Source organism: Phaethon lepturus, unplaced genomic scaffold (genome assembly GCF_000687285.1).
Source record: "Phaethon lepturus isolate BGI_N335 unplaced genomic scaffold, ASM68728v1 scaffold15121, whole genome shotgun sequence".
Taxonomy (NCBI): domain Eukaryota; kingdom Metazoa; phylum Chordata; class Aves; order Phaethontiformes; family Phaethontidae; genus Phaethon; species Phaethon lepturus.
In genome coordinates, this window is record NW_010519946.1 from 20,108 (window position 1) to 33,899 (window position 13,792).

The window sequence follows — 13,792 nt, forward strand, 5'->3', positions numbered from 1 at the left end:
ATTCCTGCTAGCATGGTCTACGCTCAGCCTCTCTGCTGAGGAGGTAACCAATTAGTGCCATGTTTAAGCTGTATGATCTTTATTCACCTGTCTCCTTCTCTGCGTACAGTCTAGCGCAGCACAGATATTGTCGATGCCCTGAGGCATAGCTGAAATAGAATAGCATCCGTGTCACATCACGTGGCCCCAGTTTCATCAGAAGCTGGACTAAGGCCAAGCTGATTTCACACAGGCCACTGTACAGTCATCACAAGATAACCGCTGTTGGTTACTACCAAGCGGTGTCCTAACATGAGGCACACCATCATCCTCCACACAAGCTGAGGAGGTGGTTTACATCCAAGAACTTCGATAAAGGAGATTTTGGGAAGTATACCAGGTTTTGGGAATCCAACTCACCTGTCTCCTGGTTTAAATTCTCGTGAGATCTTGGTCTTCTTCTTCTTGTGCTTCCGCTTCAAGTTTTTGATGGAAAGAGGGATGCTTTTCTTGCGGCCAGTGCCACTGCCACTCTGGGATGAGGCAGTGGAGCTAGCAGAAGAGGTGACAGAGCTAGTGTCATCAGTGTCATCAGCTGCCTCATCATCAGCATCTTGCTCCATGGACTGAAGCCGGTAGTCAGACGACCCTTCGTCCTTCAGCAGAAAGGGAGGCTGCTGCTGTCGTGCTCCTGCTCCCCCTTTCTCCTTCCCCATATCTTCAGGCTGCTCCTCCTTTCTCTCTCCAGGACTCGGTGCACTGCTGGAAGAGTCATCCAACTCACACTTTGATCCAGGCTTAAGCTCTTCTGATTTTTGGTCAGCAGCTGCAGCAGACTCTTTGTCAGGGGCTTCACTGGTACTCTGAGACTCCGGGGAGCATGACATGATCTTCACGATCTGCTTCTTTAGCAGCCGCCTCACCTAGGGAAAGCAGACCTGGGTCAGACAATGTGCCTGTATGCTCAGCAAGCTGTCAGCCCACCTGGGGAATGGTTAGCTTTGGACACAGCAGCAAACAGCACCCCACGGGCCTCTGCCCATTTCACCTGCACCAGAGTATTCTGCAAACCAGCATCTCACCACTGCTCTACTCAGGTGCAAATACCAGCCAGTTCCTGAGCAGCACTGGACCAGTCCAAGGAAAGTGAGTTTTGCTCTTTAAGGCTATTTTAAGCATGTTCTGAACTTTTGTTATGGAAAGCCACAAGAGGCTGCACAAGTTAATCTATGTAACAGACACAGCTATGCAGGGAGGTGACCATCCACACTGCTGATATCCTGTTATTCTAGGAACACCACTGCTCTACAGCCAGCATGCAGAAACCATAGCATGACTCATTTGGCCTAGGAAGCAAAGACTTTTTTGTCTCATTGTAGCAAGGATTTAACTGAAAAGTTCAGCTCCATGAGAAACCTGAGGTCATGCTAATGAAAACGACATGTGCAACAGTCCCAGCCGTCACAGCACATCAGCTCTGACACAGCTTGACCCCTGGAAGGTGACACCTCTATGTTCAATGTCCTGTTCATGTTCTCCTGTGGCATTAGCTGCATGCTTCACCCCGTGCAGTGAGATTGCTGCACAAGTTGACTTCACTGCTGGCAGCAACAAGCCATAACTCTTTACAACAACCACTTCAGGAATTGCATTTCAGACCACATGACTACCAGGAAGATTTCTGTTTTAAAAGCCATGGTGACCAGACATGCTTAGAGAAGTCAATGCCTCCCTCAACCCCTCAACTCACCTTTTTGGCAACTGATCCTTCACCCAGAACACAGTTCCTCTCAGGGCATTCACAGGTGATTTTTGCAGGTTCCACTTTGTCCGGGAACACATAGAGGCACCTTTCCCCAAGCTGCCTTTGGGCATGGTCAAAGCACCCCAAACGCTTTACCCTGGTAGAAGAGGAGGACAGCCATCAGCAAAGTGCAAAAGCAGTAAGAGAACCTGGCAGTGACCACGGCCTTTACAAGGCTGGCACGACCTCAGGCCAACAGCACTATTTCTGGGGTGGAAGAAACTAACACCACACCAAATCTTTTCCAGGCACACAATTCTAAAGAATCTCACCAGGGACTGGGTGGGGATACAAAGGGGTTGGGTGAGACACCAGTGACTCCTCTCCCTCTAGCTCCCTCTCCCAGAGACAGCTGCCAAGAGACATTTGAAGTCGGCATTGTTGTTTGTTTTTTGTTTTTTTTTGTTTTTTTTTTTTTTCCCCCCCCGGCATCTGAGAGCTGCCCTCCTCCAGCATATGAACTCCAGGCAGGAACCACGCTGCATTGTGCTATTACTCATCTGATTTTTCTTTCAGAATTTTGTCCAGCCCATTTTTGCAGCTGCAGCCTGCAGAGGGCACCAGCACCACCCTCAGCACCAGCCTGAGTCCAGAGCAGGACACCTTAGCTGCCTACTGCACACACACACAGTTAAAAGATACAGCCTGCTCCAGACACAAGTGGAAGGACAGTGGAAAAAGCGAGCTGTCACCAGCTGTGCTTTCCTCTATGCGCTTGTCAGCTGGAGAGTACTTGGAGAGGATTGGTGGGATGCTAGCGTCTGTATTGGTAACTCAAGTGTTCTGCTAAACTAATTTGGAAGCTATTGTCTCACATTTTTGAAGCTCCGGAATACACAGGCATACGACAAGGAGAAAAATCACACTGGGAACAGCAACATTGCGTCTAATCAGTTGGTAGGCATGTCACTCGTAGTCTGTGCAGACCCTGGGTGCTGGGAGTGAAAAGGGGTTTTCAACTGATCTCACCTGGACAGGTTCTCCTGGCTGATTACTGAGGGAGGAGGGCTCACACTGTCAGTACCTCCAGGACAGAAGCTTTTAGTGATCCAAGTAACCTTTAGTTCTACCACCTGTACCTGTAATGTAAAGAGAGAGAAACCAATTTAATTTTTCAGAAGCTTTCCTAGAGCAGCATCTAGGATCTGAATGCACAGGGAAGCAGCAAACCTGCTTTTATCGTTTAAGACAGCCCAGTGCAGTTTCACCACATCCAGGACCACTACAGTGCTCCCATAGCATGGCCCCTGGCAACACAGAGAGCTTCTACAGTTTTTAACTTCAAGAAGGATGACATCTGGCTTGGGAAGGAAGCTATACTACATACAAATCAGCGGCCCAATGTCACAGAGACATGCTAATGGACTTGGAGCTGCTCCCTCTTTCAGCAAAGAGTCAGCAACGTTTCTCCCTTTTTTGGATAGCATGCAACATTAAGTTTCAATAGAAGAGGTGCTTCTACTACCCTAATGATCAGTAGTACTGGCCTCTAAGTACATTGGCACACGATCACCTTACAGGCTGGCAGTGACCCTTGGGAGTAAAAGCCTAGACACACTCAAAAGTCCTGTCAGTCCACAATGAGGGATTTGTCACCTCAGAAGAACAGAGCCACAGTACATTTGCTCTTGGAAGGTTACCATGGCAAGCTGACTCTGCTCCAAAACACCAACCAGGGACTGTTCTGTGCAGAAGGTGGCTGTGTGGCAGCTTGTTAGTCCTTACCTCTTCCACCACCACTCTGAACTTGCTCTTCGTGCTTAGAACAGGCTTCACACCTGAAAGCCACTGCACACTGGAGAAGACTTTAGAAGGCCCGATGAGGACTTGCCCTGGATAAAAGCCGTATGAATCATCAAAGAAGAGACCCTGTGGGGGAAAGGGGAAAAGCAGCATAAAGAACTCTTGCTCTTAAGATTCCAGCATTTCTCTTCTCTTATTCGTAATCAGCAAGATTAACCATAAAGAAAGAGTCTGCAAGTTGCCCATCTCTTAGAGCTCATTCCTGAAGTCAGGCCAGCAGTTCCTATAGCAACGTGCTCTGTCACACATCCGTATGGGACTACAACTCCGTAGGGGAGAAGCAGAGGTACTTGGAGGAAACAAAAGATACGGATTTCCACACACATGTTCTTGGTAACGGAGGTGGCCAAAGGACACACATCTCTTCCATGCTCTAATTCAAGCATCTACAGGTTTCAGAGCCAGAGCATGCCTGCCTTCACTCTTGTCAAATCAAGTTTTTAAGTATTACTCCTGTCTTAAGTGGATTAGTTAACATGACAGTTCGCTGAAAACAAAACAGGATAGTAAACACAACAATTACTGTCCTAGAGCTCTTTCCCACTGCTATTTAGAGTGGCTTGATGAGCCGAAGATTCAGAATGTGGGGGCAGACAGAGCAGTTTAGGGTAGATAAAATGCGGGTAGATAAAATACCAAGCACAAAACTATATCCAGTCTTGTAATTTGTCAGAAAGGATAAGAGCTGTGCAACAAGATCTAAGTCAGGTAAGTATCTAACACACAGAAATTCTGAGTACACGATCAAGACTAACACTGGAGACGACTCATGTTTCAAACCAAACAGCAAGTCTCCAGAGGACTACATACACTTTAAAGGCAGCCTGACTCAAAACAAGGTATCTCAAAATTGGGTACCCAGAAGCTGGATGCTGCTACAGCATCCGTTTAGCAAGCGGAAAACATACTGCACAACCCAAAGTAGCAGAGACTAAGATGCTGGAGGATATCTAGCAACAGACCACAGGTTTTCTGTACAGAACAAGAAAATCAGAGCAGCACATCCTATTAAACTGATTTACTCTTCAAGAAACAGGCATCAAATTTCAACAGAAGTGCAGGTTTAGATCAAAGGGACCTTTGCTTTGAAGCCTGGCAAAGGTAAGGGCTGACTGCATTGCTAGTTCCTAAGAATTACATGCTAGTCTTGGTCAACTCCCAATACCACTGCCAGGAGGGCAGCAAGGCCCTGCTGATGCTGCTGGGAAGAACGAGCAAGCTGCTGTCAGCCTGTGAAGGTGAGAGGTTAGATCCCATCATCACACAGGGAACTATGTTTTACCCAAAAGCTAGCAAAACCTTCCCCACCACGTGATTTGGAAAATGCCAGTATGGTGGCAGGTCTCCATTCAGAGAATGCAATGGATTACAATAGCAAGAGACACAGTATTTTACATGTGGAAACGTGATTCTAGCAGAACACGTTTTAAATAACATACCCTTTTCCAGAAGAGGAACAATTTTGAAAGCATTAAATGGAGTAAGGGCCTTTTCAAGCATGTACAGATATAATGAGCAGACAGTGAACTGCCTTGACATCAGCCATCTGACTGCACGTTATGCAAGTTGTTTGCAAAGAAAGCAGTGGGATATACTAATTGTAATACCTCCTCAAAACCTGCTCATTACTAACATTACCTTTAAGCTACATCCTGTTACACTTCAAGGGAAGATCTAGCGAAGCATTTTTCAGCTGCAATGCATCGTTTAATTTTTAGGATTAGTAAGTGCTTATGGTTTTGCCTTCCCCCTCCCGCACAAAAACCTTACAAGATGAAGTTGATCTAAAAGACTCTCAGGAGAGCCAGAAGCTCACCGAGTCACTGACGTGAGGACAAACATCATACAGCTTGGCTCCATCTTCTGTGCTCATAGAACACCTGGAAAACAGACAAGAGAGACGGTCACATTTTCAGCGCCATCCATCTCAAAAGCAAACAGCACCAAATTAACTGACACTGCCTGAGCAGGTCTGTCTATATGCCCAGCAGTGTATTGCTGAGCCTTTATGGTCCACAGCAAAACTGGTTGTAGACAAGCTATAAAAGCACTGACTGGTATTTAAAGGTTCTCTTCAGCATATTAAAAAAATAATTAAGTAACATGCAGGGTGCTGGACAAGATTTGTCTGCTGCAGAAGTTCCATTTGTTATTCACACTGATACTGGAACCTAAAGGCAATTTGGGTAGACTTGCTTCAGTAATAGCTTCGTTTCTAGAGAGAGTTCTGGTGAGATTTTAAATGGTTCATTAGGAAGAGATTTTGAAAACAGTTACCTCATTTTACATAGCTATGCATGAGCTGGTAACAGAAACCAAGCAAAGTTTTAAACTGTACCAGTAACTGCAGGCGATACAGATAGAGAAGTATAGCTATTTTTCACTCCCCGTTTAACACATGCGTAAGAGCCTTTCAGTCTGGGTTAATCAAATGCTAAAACAATCACAATCACAGATGCATCCACCAATCATCTGTTACAGCTCTCACATTACTCGCTTCTCTTCGAAAGACTCAGAGCTGGCTGCAGGGTTGGGGGTTGGTTTTCCTTTTTTTTTTTTTTTTTTTTTTTTTAACACATCAGTGTCAACACTCAATTTACAAGACAGATGGGTTATCCCCCAGCTGCCATGCCCATAAGCCTCTTGGCCCTCCACTGGTTCCTTCCTTCCTTTTCAATAAGAAAGTTTGTTGGGACAAGACAGGCCTCAGTAACAGAGCGAACATAGTGAGCTCAGGCAGTTGTAGTTCTCAAGTAACTGTCTGACATGCACAAGGAAAAGAATTCAGATACTTCTGCTGGCTTTGCAGAGCTACAGAGTTAAGTTAACCAGGTATTTCTTTCAATATTGCTGGTTAAATCTCTCCAGAGATAAGACTTTGAATGTCTTCACTGAAAAAACATTCTTAATACAGTTGCAAATAACAGTGAAGAATCCTCCCTCCCAGCATGTGAGTGAAGGTATGCACTCCTACTGAGAAAAAGTCTGGCATATGCAATCCATCTTAAACGGCCACTTTTCCAGGGGAGAAGCGCAGCTTAAAAAACATAGTTTAGATCTGGAGGACTGATCTGCTGGGTTTGAAAAAATAATGTCACTTTTCAGACAACAGCTCTTCTAGAGCGTGACAAATGAATCTTGATGCTTTCAGAGAAAGATGCATTCTTACTCTACATCTGAAGATAACACAAGTACATGATTTATCAGTATGCAAATGAGAAGCCCAGCCTGTTTTTGGTTCTCCCCAAATAGGTGAGGATCCTGAAACCCAAGGGGGACAGTCTTCAGCAGTACCTGGCTCCATTGGAAAGCTTGAGGATGACTTGGTTCTTCAAATCATAGACCTTGCCCAGCCAGCAGTCATAGGCTATGTAGTCACCATACATGAAAGGCTACGAAAAAAATAGGGAACAAGCCGTATAAACATCAACCCTCATACTCTGAGCCATCAAGTCAGTCCTCAGGCAATGCAGACTAGATAGTGATCTCAAAGGGATTTATGACAGCAACTGCACATCTTTGTGTAAACCAGAATAAATGCACGTTGAAGAGTTTGCTCAACAGTCAGCACATAGCCTGGATTCTCCTGTTAAACAGCTTTGGCTTTCTGGGATTTTTCCCTCTGATCATAAACTTGCCAAGTCACACTCGTCTTCAGCCAGTATTAACAATTAATTTTTTTTACTGAGCCTAATATTCCATCCCAAGCAGAGAAGCCTGTATTCCACTGCCCTTCCACAAGCTGTTTCTTGAGGAGGGTTGTGACACTCCTCTTCTTTGCTCCCAAACTATCTTTTTCTCAGAGGAAAACCAATTATGAAATTCTGTCCCACCTGGTCTCTGGAAATCACTCACCCACTCAAGAGGAAGAACTAGGTACATTTCAGGCTATTACAGCTCAGAAAGATACTTGACTCCTCTCACCATTTTTTATAGCCTGTTTAAACCATAACAATACTGCAGCTCAGAAGCTGTGCCACTGTCATGGGGCTGCTCCCATCAGGTCATCGCACCAGCCCATCTCAGCGCAGAAGTTCGCACACAATTGAATGTCAACCTAGCCCTCCAAGTCAATTTTGGTCTCAGCAATGTGATCAGAAACACAGAACAGATGGGAAGATGAGGCGATGCTGCATCATCTTCTTCCAGGGAGGATGCTTTAAGTTTAAAATAAAACCAAACCACAGATGCATCTTGCACAATACGGATGCCTCCCTTGCATGTGTTACTTGGAATACAGCAGCATCTCTCCAAACCACCCAGCCCTGGCTCCCACATGTGTTTTGGCTGTGTTCTCACCCAGATATGTTGCAGGTCTTTGCTGTTGACAGGGTAGAGGATGCAGTTGGTTCCTACCAGCTTCACAGCACACTCTATGTTGACATCAATTACAGTCCCACACTGACTATCCTGAAAACACAGAAGAGAAAAAGGGTTTATCACCTAGGGAAGGTCCTACATACACACGTCCATGCTCTGTGTACAAATTGGAAGTGCAGAGACAAACTTTCAAGACTAAACCCCCCTCTTACCCTTCAAGTCCTTGTTCTGAAGGGGCATTTCACATGACCCTAAGACAACTCAGAAGGTAAGATCACTATTAAAGACCTGTAGAGTTTTCTTCCCATATAAAATTTGCAATGGCTACCAAAGCAGCAGCCCAGAGACTCCCGCATCTGGTCAAATAAAACCACACTATGTCAGGTGATTAGTATTTACTTGCTTTAAAATCTCCTGGCTCCTTGGTCTATTCAACTGAGCAGATCTCTAACCCCATATGACCACCCTGCAGATACTGCCCTGAGACAGAAAAGGCAGGGGTAAATCATCAACCCCAGGACAAAAGAGAAATTCTTTGACTTCTCTTGTAAAGCTTGATTTTACAGGTCATTATAAATGGTCTTCACTTGCTGCCATATTAAAAAAAAAATCTGGCACCTTTAGTCAGATTTCAAGGTTTCAAGCCAGATAATTTACAGTTGGTCCAATTATGAGGTGGCTGTCATTATCTCCCCCATTTTTTAGCAAAGTTTTAATCTATTTTGTCCCGAAGAAAATAATGCATGCTGTCAAGAGCCTTCTGGGGATAGTTTGGCAGGGAACACACAATATGCATGTTGCTCACACATATGGCAGAGGCCTGCAAGGAAGGGCTGCTAACCCAAACACTGTCAAATGAGGCAGCTGCCCTGGCCTCCTGACAGCTGGGACAATCGATAGTCTTATTTATTAAAGACCACGAGTCCATTATAAAAGCTGACTGAGGGCCAGCATGACAAATGCCCTGGTATCAGCAACTTCTGAAGCTGTCCTTATCTCAAACATCAAGGTCTCTGCTCCAATAGGACTTCAGTGTAACACTCGAAGGTCTTACACCCTGTGAGAAGTGGATTTGTTTGCTCAGTCCACTTAAAAACAAGCTGTTTTTTTGACCATGTGAAATATTTATTCAAGGCTTTCACTCTGAGCCCTGGACAGCCCTTTTGGGAGTTCAGGAGTTTGCTGGTTCTCAACTCATCCTGTCTCATCTTGAGGACTGGTAGTTAAAGCAAAGACACTCTACAGACACCTGCAGTCCGGGATAATTCCTGGACGGTCTGCCCAGCCCATTTGGCTGGCTTGCTTTCCACCTGCCTGCTGCAAGCCCTCATCCTCACATCACACAAACCCTGTGCTCTTCAGCCCCCCGGCTCCCAAGGCGGCAGCGATGAGGACAGCGAATCCTGCCCCACACAGCATCCATGCAGAGCTGTGCCAGCATGGCCAGGAGGGCTGGGAGAGCCAGGCTGGCAGAGCCCAAAGCAGTAGGAGCTCATTCCCTCCAGCTGCTCCATTTATCACTCCCATTTCTTTCTAGAAAGGCTGGGAAGCAAAGGGAACCTTTCCTAGCTCCATCACGACAGACAGCAGCTAAGCCTAATGTGGCCTGCAGCATGCACAGGCTGCCAGGAAAGAGCCCAGCAGAGCTGCACTGTAACTCTCACCTGAAAAGGGTTTGCCAGAACTACTCCGGATTCAAGACAGCTGCTGCCAGCACAATTCAAGCCATAGGATGAGCAAGGCCTGCTCAGAATGGCACCTGCTCATCTGAAACCCACAGCTTCTGACAGCCAGAGCACAGCTACCTACCCTGCTTTTCCTCCAGATTGAGCTAAATTCAGTATGCTCAGTCCATCCTCTTCCTGTGCTTTCCAGTTCAGGCCCTGTGTTTTAGATTTCTTAGTAGTCAGAACAACAAAAAAACCCTCAAGAAACACATCCCTTGCCTTGGATTTGGACTAACCATTTCAGAATTAATTTTTCCTTTATCAGCAGCCGACATGATAGCAGCTCTGAGACATGATACAATCCAACACCTGCAGTTTCTGTGGATCACCTTGTCTCTGGGCCTAAATGTCCTCTTTCATTGATGGTGAAAGAATAACAAGTAATAAAACTAAGACTGGGGGACTGACGTACACCAATACCCACTGCCCATTCTCTAAGTGACAGTTTCCCCATGGAGATGGTGCCTGCACCACCCTACAAGGCTGCCTCCCATCTAATGCAGTTAGGTACCACCTAGTCATGGGCAAGAGCACCAGGTTTAGTTCAGCTTGCTTCTCCTTCCAACTGCAAAACGCTTCAGCAAGCACAGAGCATTGTCTGTGGTTACGAAAGCAGAGATCGATGTCATGAGCAGCCCCAGAGCCACAGGGCTGTTGAGTCACAGCTCTCCTCCTTCACCTGCCACTGAACCTTTGTTTATTATGAGTTTATTTATTTCACTGTCACATGAAACATTAGCCTGTGACAGGGGAGGCAGATTTGCAGGCTGAGGGGTTCTGCTGAATCCCTCAGAGATTACAGCAGCACTCAGCAACACAGTCCCAGAGCGAGAAGTCACCCACTTCTCTCTTGTCTTCCAGGGCAGGTCTACAGCCAGAGCACGGCTCCCCACCAGCCTGCTCAAACACAACTGTTCCGTCCTGTTCATTAGATGCTCCCATTAAAGGAGGGGCCAAATTAAATGAGCTAACATTTCACAGCTCTGTTACAAAAATCAATTTCCATCAACCCTAAGAGCAGAACTGGAACAGGGAGGTAACTGATCTTCGTTAGAAGAGCTGATCAGTTCAAGCCCCACTCACACCAGAGTTAAGTGCACTCCCTAGACTTTCTTCCTGCTGCTTCTGGTACCCTGACAGCCTGCACCATGCTGGAGATGCTGAGTATTTAAGCAGTGAGCAGATTGAGAAGTGACTCTCTCCCCCTTCCCCATCAGAGAGAAGGCTTTACGGCAGATCAGCAACCTCCCACCTGAGAGAACAGCAGCTCAGCAAGTGTAGCTCCAGTCCCACATCTTCTACCTCCCATCCTTCTACTCTCTCCCTCAACACTCTCTTTTCTAATATGGAGATCTTTACCCCACCCTCTTATTCCTTTTAAATAAAGGGACACCATCACCCAGCACCCTTTGAAGCAACAAAATCCAGGTGTCTGACAGACCTACTCCTACTCTTTTCCCCAAATTAGCGTATCATCTGGAAAAATGAACTCTGCCACTTTCACTGCTTCTCATCCAGCTGGATTAGACTTACAGGCCCAAGTGCATTCAGAGAAAGTGATCTCATTTTATGCATTACCCCTGAAGCTGTCCTTCCTCACACTCAGTGCTCGATGAGAAGCACATGAACTTGAGTCAGCTCGCTTCTCTTGAGGAACAGAGGATTTTGAGTCCTTCCCGCTCAAGGTTAAAAACAAGCCCTAAGAGTGTGGTGAATACAGAATAAGTTCCATATTGTGCATTTGCCAGGCCAACTGGTGCAGGGCAACCATCCCACATCCTGAATTTGGCAGGCTGACACTTGCAGATTTTCTATTTTAAATGCTCTTCTAATTTTTGGGATACATCTGATTAACAAATGAAGGTTTTCTTTGGGATAGAAGGGCTTTCTTTTATTTACTACTGATATTTAGAACATGCTTGAGGGCAAGGTGAAGTATAAGTTATTTTCAGATGTGCTATGCTTTTGGCTAGAGGCGAGAGAAGAAATTGAGTTCTAACCTCACCATTCCATCAATTAAACAAGTGAAGTTACCAGCCACTAGTACAAATGGTCAAGCAAAAGCCAGTGTTTAAACAGGCAATCAGACAAAAGGAGTGTGCAAAGCAACTGCTGGGCAATGTATCTACCGATACACGTGCAGCAAGCCACAGAAGCCAATTTCTGCTCAGATGAGTATGGAAATCGCAAACAAAAGCGGCACATCCATGTTTGCCAAGAGGAGAACTTGCTGTCCTGAAAGCTTAAAATGACTTTAAGCAGTATTGGAGAACAAACAGTTGAGAAGCAGGACTCAAAGCATCTCTCCGAGTGAGAAGGATATGCTACAGAGTCCAGCTGTGCCAGGTACAATGGTGTGAACAGCGTATATTTCAATTTGCTAGCAGTTCTTTCTTTTGGATTGAAACACTTTCATAAAGCTGCAGTTTTAGCAAAGTATGTTGATCCCAAATTTCCATTTCAAACAACAATTACATTTCTTAAGGAAATATTTTGTTTCAGCATTTTTCAAATTACCCTTCAAGATGTTTTTCCCTTTTCTTCTCTTTGGAAGATTCTGTGAAAAAGGGGTGGGTTTACTTTTTTTTAATTGACAGAAAAGGCTTTATTTAAAAAAAACAAAACAAAACACCCGGGTCAGAGAATGGTCTTCCCCACCCCTGCACCAGGCTGCACACCATGTGGTACAACTGCAGCAGTTAGTGGCCAGCTGCCTGCTTCGTCACAACCTTGGTAGCCACATTGCTGGAAGCAAGTCAAGAGAAGATACAGGCGTGCACATGGCAGGCCATATGGCTCAGGGTTATAGGTTAGGTGTGAGCAACAGCAAGAAATTGCCAACCTTGCTAAGCTCTTAAAGAGACCACCTCTCATCTAATAATCGATCCTGAACAACGTTCCCAGTATTTCCTACACAAAAAGCCCCAAATCCACACATCTCTGAAAAGTACAAATGCTGTACAACAAGAACAGAATGACTAGGACTTAACATAGGATCCACGATTATAGGTTGCTGATTAAGAACCAGCTTGCTTTCTGCTGACCTAGCCATGTCAGATACTTCACCAGTGTTGGGATTTGCTGTAGTTCTGGGAGAAACTGGACAAGATGGTGCTCACTATAGATTGAAAGGTCTCCCTGAAAATACTTCTTCCAAATTTTCCACCACAGCACACCCAAAGGCACACAGAGGTAACGTGATCTGCCTCCACTCCAGCCTCCCTGTTAGGTCCAGGAGGGCAGGGTCCGCATTTGCCGCATCTCAGAACGGATCGATTTAAAACTTAAAGGATGGCAGGATAGACAAGCTTCTTGTCTCATTACCTGACATTATCAGGCTCGCTTGCTCAAGAGACCTTTGCAGATATGCAACAGTAGAAAGGCAGCCTTATAAGCATTTCATTTTCAAAGGATGCACCTAGGTCTATAAAACACACTAAAAATAGAACATCCTCAAAGCATTACTGTTAAGTTCCATTCAGGCAATTTGGCAAGTCTTAGAAATCCATGCAGCAGTATCACAATCAAAACGGAACAAAGAAAAAAAGTACTTACGCTGGAGCTCATATGTCTGACCACATCTCGAGGGACCACAGAGCGATCTTCAAGCTTCAGCTAAGGGTAGAGAGAGACACTGAATTTAGTGACCCCAGATGATACTTAGTCAGAAATAACATGACAAATACAAATGCACAGTGTCCCAGGCCTCCGGACTGAGAAGTTTTTCAGCAGAGGATGCTGAGGCACTTCCATACAGAGTTAACCCCCATGGCACATTTGCAAAATCCAGTTGACAGCACAGCAATGAGGCAATCCATCCACGATTGTGTTCTACGTCAGCAGACACGTCAAAAAGGGTGCAGACATTCTGACCCGTTCGTCACTTCAAGTCTCTTCCCCCGTCCGTATCACGCATCATTTCCTACCCACATTCAGTCTATGTACTAGAGAAGACAGAAGACACAGGAAGATGTGCATCACGCCACAGTTCTGTCTCATCCTACACGCTTTTCACCCAAGATATCTCCAAATATCTGTGGAAACCCTGTTGGGCCTGGAACATTTTAAGCAAGGTACTGTACGGTGAGACATCTTAGCTGGCCAGGGAATTGCTGCCAAATTCACTGCAGCAAGCACTTGCCTTAAAAAAAAAAAAACA

At 45.5% G+C, this 13,792-nt stretch overlaps 1 protein-coding gene across 1 annotated transcript in view; it reads right to left on the reverse strand.

Annotated features, from left to right (window-relative positions):
* UBE2O (ubiquitin-conjugating enzyme E2O) overlaps positions 1 to 13,242 on the reverse strand; it is a 27,913-nt gene extending 14,671 nt beyond the window's left edge. The window contains exons 1-8 of the mRNA XM_010297222.1: positions 13,189 to 13,242; positions 7,886 to 7,996; positions 6,881 to 6,978; positions 5,403 to 5,466; positions 3,509 to 3,652; positions 2,753 to 2,862; positions 1,730 to 1,880; positions 400 to 902 (exon numbers count right to left, since the gene is read on the reverse strand). Coding sequence (XP_010295524.1) covers positions 400 to 902; positions 1,730 to 1,880; positions 2,753 to 2,862; positions 3,509 to 3,652; positions 5,403 to 5,466; positions 6,881 to 6,978; positions 7,886 to 7,996; positions 13,189 to 13,200 — 1,193 coding nt within the window. The 5' untranslated portion in view covers positions 13,201 to 13,242. The remainder of the gene's footprint in view (positions 1 to 399; positions 903 to 1,729; positions 1,881 to 2,752; positions 2,863 to 3,508; positions 3,653 to 5,402; positions 5,467 to 6,880; positions 6,979 to 7,885; positions 7,997 to 13,188) is intronic.
* Positions 13,243 to 13,792: the final 550 nt, after the last annotated feature.